This window comes from Alosa sapidissima, chromosome 5 (genome assembly GCF_018492685.1).
Source record: "Alosa sapidissima isolate fAloSap1 chromosome 5, fAloSap1.pri, whole genome shotgun sequence".
Classification (NCBI taxonomy): Eukaryota; Metazoa; Chordata; class Actinopteri; order Clupeiformes; family Clupeidae; genus Alosa; species Alosa sapidissima.
Genome location: NC_055961.1, coordinates 9,324,343 through 9,339,342, shown reverse-complemented (window position 1 = coordinate 9,339,342; position 15,000 = coordinate 9,324,343). Strand labels below are relative to the sequence as shown.

Genomic DNA, 15,000 nt, shown 5'->3' with positions numbered 1-15,000 from the left:
TGGGGGGGGGGGGGGGCTGAGTGGCCCTGCTTTTTAGCACTAACGTTAACCGATGTTAAACAACAAATGGGCAGTATCAAAGCAAAAGCAAATAGCTCACACATGCTGCTCCAAAGACCAACCCAGAAATCTGTGCCATCTACACAGACATGTTTTCTCCTGAGGGTGCAGTTCGCAAGAGCAGTGCAGGCACGACATAAGCTGTTTTGATGTCGACTATGGCAAAGAGGGTCCCTCGAGTTAAAGGCATCCTTGAAACCAAAGATACACATTGAAAGCATACAGTATTAACATATCTGTAAAAGTATAACGAACACAGTTACCCACTTATAATCTATCCCTGAAAAGGGCAGCCACTTATTTAACCGTTAAAAATGCTTTCAGCACAGAAGAATGTGCTCTGTTTGGAATTAATGAATTCTGGAATGTATTTTTGCATTTTAGGACAACCATTTCAGTATAACCATCTATTCACTCTATACCACTGTCTATCTCTCACATGAATATTCAAAACATCATGTGAAAATGCCACAAGCAAAGGCAGTCATGCCCTTGAGTGAGGATTTTGGTATCTTTGCCTGGTCTCTGAGAGAGTACATTTAATGGCCTTAACATGCAGCAACTTCGTTAATCAAAAGTCGGGGTGTGTGAGGTGAATGTCCAAGTAGGTCTTTTTAATGGGGTGATACAAGTGTGTTGCAAATTAATGACCTTGGAGGAATAGACTCAAAGGTATGCATGCTTGTTTCAGAATCATTAAAAAGCGAACTTGTGATGTTCAACACAATATGATGTCCGTTGATATTTTTCCATATATTCTTGTAATGTCACTTTCATCTTTCTGTACTAACAAACGCAAATGTACTTTCAAAAAATACTTTGCTTTTAATAGACCTGCCAAAATCCACATTTTCTACAGTTTCTTGCCCATTCCATAATACATCTGTACAATGTCAAGTGCACAGAAACTGATACAATGGCAAGAAGTGACAGCATTGTTGTGATGCAGTAGGAAGCCTCCATGCTGGCGGAATCTGTGGTAAAGAGAGAGAAAAAAGGCATAACCTTCAAAGCCCAACCTGTCCAGTCACACAGCTCGCAGTGGTGGGCGGCTCAGGCTCTCTCTGTGCTGGCGCCGAGACAAAGGCCGTGACAGCAGACCTGTCAGCTAACGTGTATGTTAAAGTGGCTGTATGCAATCTTAATGTAGAGCACCCTTTATGAGGGTTTGGTGAAACGATACATGTACAGCTGAATGTACAAATGTACAGCTTTCAATACAGCTGCAGGCGTCGGGGTAAAATCCTATATGTGTTTGACGTCACAAGCAGAAATGAGCTGGCATACAAAGTGTACTCTATCATGAGAGTACATTATGGCATGACCACAGAGCTTCAGGTAGCGATCTACAGAAGTTGTTTGAACTCTTTTTAGGGTACGCTAACTTCTCCCTTCTTCACAGTGTTCCTACAGCACAGTCTTATAGTACTTCTATTGAATGTCCAAAATATTCCTATAATATTTTGTCCTATAATACTATAAGATTCCTACAGTTATTTTTCATGAGGGCTGCTTCAAGCACTTATCAGGTGCATCTCATTACAGTAAAAGCTAGTAGAATGGACAGATACAGCATGATGATGCAACAGGAACACAGGGGGAGTGCACACTTGATCTGCTTTAAGGAACTGCAGTACCGGTTGGACTCCTGCCACCGTAGTAAGCACCAGTTTCACTCAGGGCAGAGGCTAAGCCCGCACCAATAAAAACACTGAGAGCTCGCAACATACAGTACATATGAACTGCATTTGTGTAAATGTGCAAGTACTGGGGGGAAATATGCACTTTTGTGTACTACACAGTTGTTTTTTTTATTATGGATCATTTATGAGGAAGTGGGAGGCACTCCGCATGGATGGCACCGAGCTCACGGATGACCTATAGATTGCTGAGTATATGAAAAGAGTTGAGTGGAGTGCCTTAATGGAGGCAGTCGTGCTCAGGGGAGACAAACATTAGGGATGAGATGGTGTTTTGATTGGGCGCTGAGTGCTGCTTTGGCAAAGCATTATTTTCTTCTTTTTTTTCCATCCCTTTCTCCATGTTTCATGTGTGCATCAGAAATCATTAGCCAACAGACACATGATGTTCATTTTGAAAAGGAAGACACGGGGCTTGATTTATTGCTTTGCCCTTCTTTTTGCTCTGGTACGAGTAGGATTAATTGGCTCTGACAGCTCTCTTAGCTGGGAGGGTAAAAGCTAGCATAAGAGTCACCAGAGGGGGCAGCGACGCAGCCCTGGCTGTGTTCAGCACCATCATATGATCGCATGTAAATTGTGGTTGATTTGATAACATTTTTATGTGTGTATGTGAGCATAGATTTGCTTTATTATTCACAAGCTTAGACATGTTTTATTACATCAATAGGGCTACGTTTTCAATGACAAATTCATATTCTTAAACATGAATTTGAATGATTCCAATCAATCAAGATTGAGGTGATGCACTTCTGCTTCATTCACCTGTATGAGTACGTTGTAATGGTATTTACTGGGAATACCCAACTTTCAGAAGACATTCAAGTAATCGGTTATTTTCAAGTAATCTGATTTTTCATTGTGCTGTGTGGGTGCCACTGTGTTCTTCTCATCGTGCCGCACTGCCAACTTCTCTCCAGTAGCTCTGAAAGAAGTCTTGGGACTTGAACACGTCTGTCCTCTCCCAACGCTTTCTGCACTCCCTGCACTTTCTGCACCATGTCACCACAATAAATGAGGACTTTGCATAACTGATCTCAGCAGTCCTTTGTGTTTTTCGACTGCCATATGGTCCCTGGCTCTGCTGGGTGTGCTGCGGAGTCTTTGTCTACACATTTGTGCATGCAAGTTTGTGGTCAGCCAGACATCCTCACCGTCACCATGTCCATAGGTGGCATGTGCTAATCAACAACATGTAGAAAATTACAACTGCATCCAGAATATGTTTTTAATAGTGTTGTTGTTGTTGTTGTTGTTGGTGCAGCCATGGAGAGGTATTTGGCTTAATGCTCTATTAGGAACGACAAACCTTGCATACATATGCACAATACATGCACATATATGCCCACTGTTATGCATTTTACCAGATGAGAATTTTGATGGTATTCTAAAACTATTTGCATAATGATGCCATTGCCTTAATTAGCTGAGTATGACTCAGTGTTGTTACCTTAACAGAGAGGACTGTATGTTAAAGATGCTGTACACAGAAAATCCATAATGTGCCACTCTACGTGTTACAGACTTTGAAAACATTTTCCTTTTCATTATCAACCAAAAAAATTGTGCCTTTTGTACAAACACTAGGGAAAAGAATCCTTAGCAAGGATGCTTTAGTCAGTGTCTCCTTAAGACTGTAGTGATAGAGAACTACGGAATATTATAGCTGCCAGTTCAGTTATGGATGACTGTAAATACTTTTCACTTTTCCTCATTTACTGTACTACTGTAGGTAGCATCCACTCATTTCCTCTCGCTGTTGAGATTTGTTCAGCCTCTGAATACTCCAAGCGCTTCTCCCGTTACATCCGGTGTGAAGTACACACAGTTTAGAGTTTCAATGTCACAGAAAAATCAGTTCTTGCTTTCTAAATTAAATGAATTGGCTAGTGACGCCTCAGACCTGAGAATTCTCTAACCAATATATTCACCTATTCACCCCAATACAAAACACTGTGTGATAAGAGGTAGCACATCTAAACTCTAGTCTCTTGATCTGCTCTGATCAAATCAGCATGTCTTTATTCCATGTTTTGGTGATTTTTTGGTTCATTATTTCAGACAGCTAACTTTCTGTAGCTAGCGTCATTTACCCGTCATTTAGCCAGCGTCATTTATCTACTTGCTATGATACAACTTGTATAGCGTACACCACATACCGACTAATTGTTTAGTCATTTGTAGCAACTGCGCTTTAATCAACCGTGAAAAATCAGACTTGTGCACCTCCTTAGTAAGTAAAGCAGTGTGGAGAACTACAGACAAGATCTTGAGCAGTAGTTCATGACCTACATGTAGATACAAAATACAGTGCCCACAGTCTGATCCAAGGTTGTATGGTGAAATGTACAGAAAGTGCATTGAAGCATTGACTATTTTAAAATGCCAAACTCAAAGGGATTTGGATAAAATTAATTTATTTTAAATTGCAGTGTGCAGCTAAAATGCTATAATTTAAGGGTGTTTTCACATATAGTTTCACATATAGTTCTTTTAAAAGAACCAAACTCTGTCCACTAAAAGGGGACCAGAAAGTGGACCAAATCAAAAGGGACTCCGTTAATTTTGTATTCATATTGTGAGTTCATTTGAAAGAGGACTCAGCACTTCAGCTCTGATGGGGCCTCAATTTTCTTCCTGTTCACACGATACCTTCTCTGGGGGTTTCAGACCTTAGGCTAGCCTACTGCTTTCGATTATGTTCTATGTAGTTGCTCTGGGTTAGTTATCTATTTTCATCATCATTCATTATCAGGATGAAATAATTATCATGGAAATATACCGGTATATTATAATACATTTTGTAATACAATACAATATAATACAACAGTCAGTCAACACGCCAGCCAATCACATTTTCTAATTCAGTGGTAGGCCCGCACCACCTGGTTACTGTTGCTATGTCCAACTTTGGCTCATGCCCACAATGACAAGTGAACAGCAGCCCGTTAACTGCGCTGCAGTCTCTCGTAGACTATGTTTGCAAGAAGAGTTCGAAAGAGAGATAATAGCCTAGCAGATCGTTAAAAAATGGTGAGCAATGTAATCCAAAGTTCACTGATTTCTACATTGCTAGTTACCAATAGCTTGGATGAAAAGATATTCAGCCTGATGTTAATGTTAGAACACACTTGTTTAGCTGTCTGTAGGCCCATCATGAGCCTAATGTAACTAGCAATGTATTTCTACATTGCTAGTTACCAATAGCTTGGATGAAAAGATATTCAGCCTGATGTTAATGTTAGAACACACTTGTTTAGCTGTCTGTAGGCCCATCATGAGCCTTATATATATATAAATAAAACTATTATCATTAGGCTCATATATATATATATATATATATATATATGATAATGTGAACCGTCTCGGGGACTTCAAAGCAAACTGTGGTGGTCTCAGTTTGGTTCGCGTTAGAGACCAAGTGTGAAAACACCATAAGTCTAAAACTTTAAAAACTTTACATTGTGTGGCTTCAAACTAAAGCATTTTTTGTTTAAAATTTCAATTCAGCTAAACAGACTGTAGCCTTTTGAAGTTTGATAAGACTTTAGACGTCTTTACAGATCTATCTTTAATACTGCCATAGCCCATATCTCACAATACACATAATGTAAGTTGGCCCACTCACCATCGGTGCAGTATCTGCCCTTGTATCCAGTGTTGGTGCAGTCGCAGAGCACTTCTCCCTCCTGGATGGAGCAGTAGCCCCCGTTACTGCAGGGATTCTGCTTGGTGCACAGGTACTCCAGGTCGTTCATGACACTCTGGCTATCCAGAAGAACGGGCGTGGTCTCCCCCAGTTTCAGGTTGGCGATCAGGCCGAGGAAAGGGGGCTCGTACTTGACGGTGCTGGACGTGAGGGCCGACAGTCGAACGTCCGGCGGGATCCCACCGACGAAGAGGTCGCTGGCCACCACCATCTCGCTGCGCTTGGACTTGGCTTCGGCCGCCTTGGCCTCGGCGTCCACCACCAGGGTAGTCTGGCGGTAGTTGCGCGTCAGCAGCACGCGGTGCCAGCGCTCGTCACTCACACTCGTCTCTGTGTGCAGGGAGGCCGGCTCGCCACAGTGCATGGCGAAGCGCAGGTACAGCCGCCCGTCGGCGATCAGCAGCTCCAGGAAGTCGCAGTTGCCGCCGTCGTCCAGGTAGAGCACCACCGCCTTGGTGACGTTCGTCTTCAGCGTGAAGCTCAGCTCGCCCGACGCGCCCGCCTCCCACTTCCGGTAGCGCGCCCACTGGCCGGGCACCCCCTCGAACTCCAGGGCCACTGTCGCCGTGGCCATCCAGAGGAGAAGCCCCAGGAGAGCCAGGGGCGTCGGTGACCTTACAGTGGACCTCCACCGCCTCATCGTCAACTTCTAGGCTTAGTCCTAATCCCCTTTCTTATGTTCCCCTTCTCTTTAATCCACTGCACAGGAGATTTACTCCTAGCACTGCATACGAGTGTGTATCTACCCTCACAAAAATAGGTCTGCGGGAAAAAAAAGAGTCAAGGCTTTCTATTCTAAATCTTTAAAACCGTGCAGTTTCTTTGGAGTCTATTCTCAACGCTGACTCTCCCCTGATTCCCTCCATTGGGTAATGCTAATGAGCTTTTTTCCGAGGAAACCTTGTAGTACCAAGGGTAGACTGAAAACGTCATTTAGAATCTAATTTTTGACTTGAAATATGGTCGCCCCCACATGATATTCATGTGTCTATATTTAAAGAGGGTGGAATTGCTACAAGCATTTATATGTGGGTTGTTTTGCAGGCTGCTGGTGAGAGTCCAATCGTTTACATCCCATGTCCTGTTTCATATGAAAAGGCGCTCCAAAAAATGTTTCCAGTGAATCAATGGCAGCACCAAGCGCAGGGGAACCTAGCCAGGAACCCCATTTCCAAGGTATCTGAAAGACATAAACAAGATAGGTTAATTTTTGTGGAATACCCAGGCATTTCTTTTCCAAACCAACAAAGCAGCACATGGCAATCACAATGTGTTATACAAAATCAAACAAATAAGGGAAAGCAAAATGTATTTGAGCAATCTTTGAAAGAATTTGGACCTTTCAAAGGAGAGGCTGGTGGCAAAATATTGGAAAAATAATTTAACAGTATCATGTGAGAAGACTGCTAATACTGGTGATAAAACCCTATTTCAATTCTCAAGCATAGCTTTCAAGCATAGCAAGCATAACTTTCATACATAATTTTAGTTATCAAAGAAAGCACGCCAAAAAACTCTAGGCTAAATATTATCTGAAGAATAAGTTTGACATTTAGGCCGATGCCGCTATGCAAACATAAACACTTTAAGTAGTGGCACTGCGGTCCCCGGTGCTAAAGGACACAAACAATAGAATGTCTCAGTGGTTGAATACTAAACTGTGGCACTTGTAGAGCATGTCTGGTAAGTGAATCCACTGGCACAGAACTCCACTGACAAATATAATAATAATATGAATGTGGCTAGTCAAGGCAGACTAGAGCATACTATACGCTCAATATCAGCAGGCTGTGATTCAGTTGTAGGCAAGAGCTCACAGGGAATGTTAAATCCATATTGAAAATTCTGGATATTGCTCAAAGCTGACCTTCAACGAGCTTTAGCAGGAAAGCCATTAGAGGGGGTATGAAGTAGCTAGCCTTCTGACCCCAGCTCTCACTGCAGAATTCAGTCTGAGAACCGCCAGTGGGGAATCAGTAGAGTCCATTTGAACCTCACAGATTTTTCACCAGGCCAGCCATTAAACTCTGAGGAGTTGTTTAGTTAGTGACAAAATGAGAAGCAATGTTTAAAAACATTTTAAACAATGTATAAGCTATTCATGAAAATATTCGTTTTATTTCACAAATAGCTGAATACTAAGAATATTATTTGCATTAACTATATATGTTTACAGTTCTTTTCTTGACTGATTCTGTCCCGAGTGAGCTATACTCAGTTTAGACATAGCTCAATTGTTGTGCCCCAAACTTATTCCTATGGGGAGTCTACAGTCCACAATTTATATGGTGGCAATTTTGTAGGCAAACAAATTTGCACAGGATATCGTTGACATCCGCTACCAATATTTCAACAGCCTGTCTCCTGACGTGTTGTATACTTTTATCTTAAGACTACAAAGTAGCATCTAGTCCCGTGGGACAATCTACTAGACTGCACCCTGACAACACATATGGTGAAAACTAAAATAAAAATCTCCTGCAGGTGCCCATGAAAGTCCAGGTGTTTTCCCGAACAGATGTGGCAGACTGCACAGATCAGCACTGTCAAACTGCTTTCAGCTTTTTTTCTGGGCTGCTGGCGGCTAAATGAACAGGATAGCCATTTTACACACTATATATACATGTGCTACAATTGGTTTTTAATGAAAATAAATGTTTATACCTAAGAACATATTCATACACAGGGAACTGCATTATCTCACCACTAACTAACTTCTCTGTCTGGGATTGCTCTTAGCATCGATCCCGCTCACAGCCGAGCCAGATACGAGAAAGCAGTGACATGGAAACCGATAGCAGCACTTCCAAATGTATCCAGGTTCAAACTGAGACTTTCTGACTGTGCATTTCTCTCCTGCTCGTGTTTCACTGGGATCATTCACCTTCACATTTGTAGTGTGTGTGTGTTTAGTCATATCATGGTGCAGAAGAGGAGTCTTCAGGCTGCTCTGTAATTAATACACCATATCAAACTACTTGTCATGTGATAGAAGGACAGTAAATACTTACGTAAGAATATCACATCTTTATCCAACACATTTTACAAATCATAAAATGATATCTTCCAATGGAGGACAACCAGATATTCCCCTTAATCATTGTGAGAGAATTCCTCATCTGAATTTTCAATGGAAGTCACTACAATTATACTCACAAATGTGTGATTTAGGCGTATTTCTAATGCATATTTTTAGACATTTTTATACACATGACAGCTATAAGTACTTTGAGCTCAAATCCGCCATGTGAAACAAAGGGCAGGGGGAGAATAATTTTGCACAATAATTGGAATGAAAAATTGCTCAATTTGGAAGGAATTGGCTGCCGTAAATAACAATGCACCACCACCTTGAATGCGCTGTCAAAAACTAATTTATGCTTTGTTTGGCAGACTGAAGGTTTTTCCCCCTCCCTTATCAACTTTTAATTTAAGACTACGGGGCTACTGGGGTTCCTCTGAGATAACGATGAAATCTCGTTGAGGCCTCAATGATGTTCACTTAAAGAAACAGCTCTGTCTTTCAGCTCATAAAGATGACCACTCCATACTGTATACCAGTAATTTATTTCTCTTTTCCCATTTGTCATTTGTCTTGTTCAATCACAGCAACAGGCCGAGTAGTGAGACAGTCAACCCATCCTCAGTGGAAGTGAATGTAATTATTTATTGTGTAAATGTATATAAGCTATGTATAACAACTATGAAAACAAACAACAATATTTCTTAGAACTGGTTATGTATTGCAGCAGGTGCCCTGTCTTTCCTACGCCATATGTACTCGTATATTTTTACTGTGAATAATTTCTATTTATATCATTTTCCCTTTTAAGTATCTCTACCAGAAGACGTCATAACTGCCCAGCAACACAAACCTCTAGCTAACCAGTCACATCCACCCAGAGCCAAGCTTCCTGTTAGCCAGAGTGCAGGTCTCCATACAGTAGCAAACAAGCAGCCTAAAGGCGAAAGAAGCCCTTGGCTGGCAGCACAGTGAGAAAATCATTATATGGACATTATATGTCTCATCAGTGATGTCAGGCAGAGAAATCCATGTGAACAAGGCTACGCTTTCAGCAGGATGAAACCATGACGAGTCTGTCCTACTTGAGACAAAAGATGGTGGCAGTATTTATAGGACGGTAGTGCACACAGTTTTCTCGCTTATAGTAAAGACTAAGAGACTGAAAAGGGTTATGCCGTGTGGAAAGATTGATTTGTATAATGGATCTTTCCCCGCAGGTATCTAATTAACCAGCAGTTTGAAGGTTGAGACTGAAGACTGAGATTAGAGATGATTATCAATGGCAATTAGTGGTACCTGAGCAGGCCTCCCTTCCCTGTCCGCCATTTTTCCTAAACGTGCCATGCATATGAGCCCAGTATGAATACACACACACACACACACACACACACACTCTCAATTGCCAGTCCCACACTTCTTTCTGAACAGACGGTCGTCTTGGCAGCCATGCCAACCCGACGCCAGGAATACGACGAGCCGCCGCCGACAACAGAGACAGAGAGCGATGACTTTCGGTCGGGCTGCGAGCTGAGCTAATCTACGCCTCTCCCTGCTTCACCTGCCTGTGATTCTGGTCAAGTCTGACAAGGTGTTTTGACTCCTGCACGGAGCAATCACTCCTCATTACACGGTGAAACAATGTCATCAACGGAGTGTCCTTGAACGGCCCCAACGCCTCGCCTCGTCAGCACTCACAAAGACCACCGGAGCAGACCTGTAGCCATTCTTTTCCATCAAACCACATAATTACTGAAGTGGATGAGTGACTTCACTCTAATCTGCCCCCCAACCATACCAAATCAGACATTAACTCAGGTCATATGTTTAATAACAGGTATTTATTCAAAGCCTCACATTGTGCTGGCTCTCAGTCTTTTAGTATTACCACTGTGGAGGAGAACAGGCAGATCTAGACTCACAGAGAGGACAAGTGGCCTCAGATCCTGTGTCGAGTGATTACAGCAATTGAACAACACAGAGGCCAAACGGGAATGTGTTGCTGCCTATAAGGCATACACTTCCTATGCAATATAAGGGCTGTTTATAGGCTACGTCTGAATATATATAAGCACCTTCGGAGACTACTTCCACCAGCTTACTGCTATTCTGACTGCTAGAACAGCAGTCTTCAATGGTCATTGTTCCACATGCCTTTAAGGCGCAGCAAACATGTACAGAATTAGAGCATATGCCAGTACACAATTTTAGAAATCAAGAGGCGCTTTTTTGTCAAGCACATATTTAAAGATCACACTTCAATTAACACATTTATATTCAATTAGCAATCATGGTTCTGCTTGACATTCATTCCTCATGCAGCTTTTTTTAATTAACCGCATCAAATCTACATGATTAAAAAACAGTGCCATCCTCCGCCACCCACCATTATGAACCACCAAGGCTGTGGTTTCACAGAAAACCTGTCCCCCCCTTTCATATCTGCGTAACAGGAGCTGAATTCAAATGCAAACAGCAGATGGATTGCTACTGGGTGGCTGCTTCTGTTAAGTGTGTTGTGCATATCTCAACTATGTCGAAAAGAAAAACACAACCATACACAGGGAACACATGCACACACAAACACACACATCCAAACAAAGGCTGACATCTGAACAGACTACCGTCACTGCGGGAGTGCCCACTGGCGCCGCAGCCTAAGAAGGGGAGCCATGTGTCAATTTTGCATTTTTATGTTCAATTATTCAGCAGACATTTTTAATTCAAAGTGACTTGCGGTGCAGGTGAGGTGTGCCTTTTGTCTGTACACGAGTTTCATGACTTTGCAGTTGTTGTTCTGTTCTGTCTGTTTTGCCAGTGTAGTAATCACTACAAAAGCACAATGGGTGGCATTAGTTGTTGTACTTGGAAACCACTTTCAATCCAACTGTTGACACTCTTGGCATCAGAACCAAAAGGTATATAACTTTCAGCTGTGCTGTGAAATAGTGCACAGTGCAATACTAAAATGCCATCCCTGTTGCTAGGCTGTAGTAGTGACTGTAGCTTTGGATTGCTTTAGGAAAACAGTTCTATGGTGTAGGCTACTTTCTAAGGAGGCTTCTGTTCAAAAGCCCCTTTTTGAGTAACTTGTTGTGCTCACTTAGTATGTGCACCTCAGCCTTACTTAACAGAGCGAGGGCAGCCAAACCGCAAGAGAAGCAAAAGTACTAATGGATGTGAACGCAACCTTGACATGCATTATTATTCTCTGGCAACATTTCCCCATTCCCATGGCTGCTGGGTGCAGGTAGTGCAGGGCCATGCCATATCTCCCTGGAAAGTTCACCGTGCATTTCACACAGGCTGTGAACGATAAAACAAGCCTCAGTCATTTTCTTCGCCCAAGTTCCAATTACAGTCAGCACACTTCATTATATGCCACTATCTCTCCTTGGAGCTTCCAAAGTCATTTTCAAGAACTCTGCTTTACCTGTTTTGAAATTTGATGTCTTGTGGGTCACCGTCAGGCGTCCAGTGTCTGTGTAGGGTTTGATAAGCCATGTCTATGTCTGCACTGGTTATGTCGCATACGGAACAACGGTAGCAGTCACCACCCCAACCCCCCCCCCCCATGCCCCACTGATTGCCCACCAACCCTCCTTCCCCTGATTCCACAAAATGTGGCCACTGGTGCCGAACTGCGAGTGCTCGTAAAAAGCATCATGACAAAAGCCCCAGCCAGACACAGGCCCATTACCGCCCCTTCACCCATTCACCACCAGCACTACCACCGCAGTCTGCAGACCCACAGAGTGTGCACTTCTGTGATTTAAGCAATTGCGGTGAAACTCACGCAGGGTCCGCGGCAGGGTTATCAAGCCCATAAACTGTATCCGCTGAGTAGCACTGAGTTTCTGATGGCCTCATTTTCCTCCTCCGCCTCTTGCTCATGTTCATATAATGCTCTTCACAGGAGAGTGTGTGCGGCCTTAGAACAACAATGCCATAGAATCCCTCAAGTTGATGACTGACAAAATGTCCAATTTTACTTATGTCAATGACTCAGTTCTACTTAGGTCACTGACTTATGCTGGCATTACTTTTTCCCCCAGAAGCCATTTCACTTTGGAACATTAATCCAGCACATGTCCTCCAGTTTAGTCTGGCCTCATCCTGACTGTAGAAAAATCAACAAACACGGCTGTCCAAAAACTACAACCCCAAATCAGAAAAGGTTGGGACATTGTGTAAAATGCAAAAAAAAACAAAAAAAACAATGTGATAATAAGTCTCGTAAACCCATATTTAGCAGCAAAAATGTCATAGACAACATATCAAATGCTGAAAATGAAAATGTGGACTATTTCATGGAAAATATATGTTCATATTGAATTTGATGCCAGCAACATGTTTCAAAAAAAGTTGGGACAGGGAATGTTTACCACTGTGCTGCTTCACCCTTCATTTAACAACATGAAGGGTGAACAACAGTAAATGTTTAGGAACTGAGGAGACCAGTTGCCAGAGTTTTGAAAATGAAATGTTGTCCAATTCCTGCCCGATATAGGATTGCAATTGCTTAACAGTATATGGGGTATTCTTAATCATGTTTTTCATTCCCTGATGCACCTACTGTAATTTGACAGGTTTGTATAAGTAAGTATGAATATAGTCTTTTGATCCTGTGAGGGAAGTTTGGTCTCTGCATTTATCCCAATCCGTGAATTAGTGAAACACACTCAGCACACAGTGAACACACAGTGAGGTGAAGCACACACTAATCCCGTCATCTCCCCTTTCAATATTCTGAATAGTAAATGTGTAGCCTAGGCTACAATCATTTTGGCTATGATAGACTGATATTAGATTATGATAACACGGAGCCTGGCTTATTTTAATTAGGCTACTACTTTGGATAGTCTATCTTTTATTCTTAAATACTTGGTTGACCCACCTCCTGACATGACAATGTTTATTGTTTGCCTACATAAATATTAGTGTGCAGCGTGAGGAGTGAACTACAGGTAGGCTATACGTTAGCTGGGAGAAAATGTCTTGGTCAAAAAGTCTAAAGAAGGAAGTTTTACCGCGAAAGTAGAGCCCATAAAAAGGACCGGCACTATACTGTAGGCACCTTCAAGATGGCCAATGGCCTATCTGCTCAGCACGACAGAGAACACGCGCTGGCAGAGGATCAGGGATGAAAGGACAGGATCATAGTGCGTTCTGGTGTTCTTTCTCATATTTGTTTAACCACCTGTTGTCTGATTGGTGAATAGGCCATTTGTAAATGATAAAAAATGTTTTAAAAAAATCGGACTACAAGAATAATCTGGCGGGCCAAATAATAGTGCAGGCGGGCCAGCTTTGGCCCGTGGACCACCTGTTGCCGACCCATGACATAGACAATGGTTATCAGAGGTTTTCCTGAGTCCATACAATGATTTTCTTTACAGAAACAGCTCTGGTTTTGATGCAGTGCCATCTGAGTTCCAAAAAACCACGGCCATCCAATATTGTTTTTCAGCTCTATCCCTTCTTTGCAAAGATTTCTCTGGATTCTCTGAATGTTTTAATTATATGATGTTCTGCAGATGGTGAACTCCCCAAATACTTCACAATTTCATGTTAAGAAGCATTAAAATGATACAGAGTGATGAATGCCCCTACATCTTTACTTCTAAAAGACCCTGTCTCTCTGGGATGCTCTTTTTCATACCCAATGTTGCCTGTTACCCTAATTAGAGATATTCCTCCTTTTGTTTTCTTTATCATTACACAACTATTCCAGCATTTTGTTACCCCCGTCCCAACTTGTCATTTTCAACATTTGATATGTTGTCTGTGTCCTTTTTGCAACTAAATCTGAGTTTAAGAGGTTTGCAGATTATTACATTCTGTAATTACATTCTGATTTTACACAATGGCCCAACTTTTTCTGATTTGGGGTTGTACATTGTAATTCACTCTGTGGGCATATTTCAATTAAAATGTTCTCCTAATTTACCCGTCCCCTTACCTGACTGGTGGTATCTGTGAAAACCTCAATGTTTCAGGCATATGTATGTGTGTGTGTATATATGTGTGTATGTATGTATGTATGTATGTATGTATGCATTTGTCTTTGCCGGGCTAAAACTAGGTTTGAATAAAAATGTGCAAAAGCCGATATATCTCCAAAAGCTGATAAGTCTGTGCAAAAGCTAGATAGTCTGTGCAAGAGCGGGATAGTAGCAGGAGGGGAGGCCACCTCTGATAATAATGACACAGGGATAAGAAGACTATACATTTAAAAGATACTGTACGCTATGTTGTCATTTAAGGAAACCTTCCCTTCCCATGAATGTGTGACACACGTGCTGAATACTCTTTAGACAGCGATGCCTGGATCAGTTGGGCCTTCCTGGTCTGTTCATGGGGCCATTCAAAAGCAGATGTGCAAATAGCATGTCAAGACATATACATGAATGTGAAAGCACCAAATGAGCTGCCACTGAATTTCTGAGCTGGTGATCTCAAGATCTATGCCCAGGTACTGACATTTGAATTGATTTTTGAAATTGTAG

General features: G+C 42.1%; 1 protein-coding gene across 12 annotated transcripts in view; it reads right to left on the bottom strand.

Moving 5' to 3' along the window:
* nrxn2a (neurexin 2a) overlaps window positions 1–15,000 on the bottom strand; it is a 207,242-nt gene that overhangs the window by 161,104 nt on the left and 31,138 nt on the right. For all 12 annotated transcript variants that reach the window (XM_042092085.1, XM_042092094.1, XM_042092095.1 and 9 more), the window contains one exon: window positions 5,389–6,649. In XM_042092085.1, coding sequence (XP_041948019.1) covers window positions 5,389–6,109 — 721 coding nt within the window. In that variant the 5' untranslated portion in view covers window positions 6,110–6,649. The remainder of the gene's footprint in view (window positions 1–5,388; window positions 6,650–15,000) is intronic.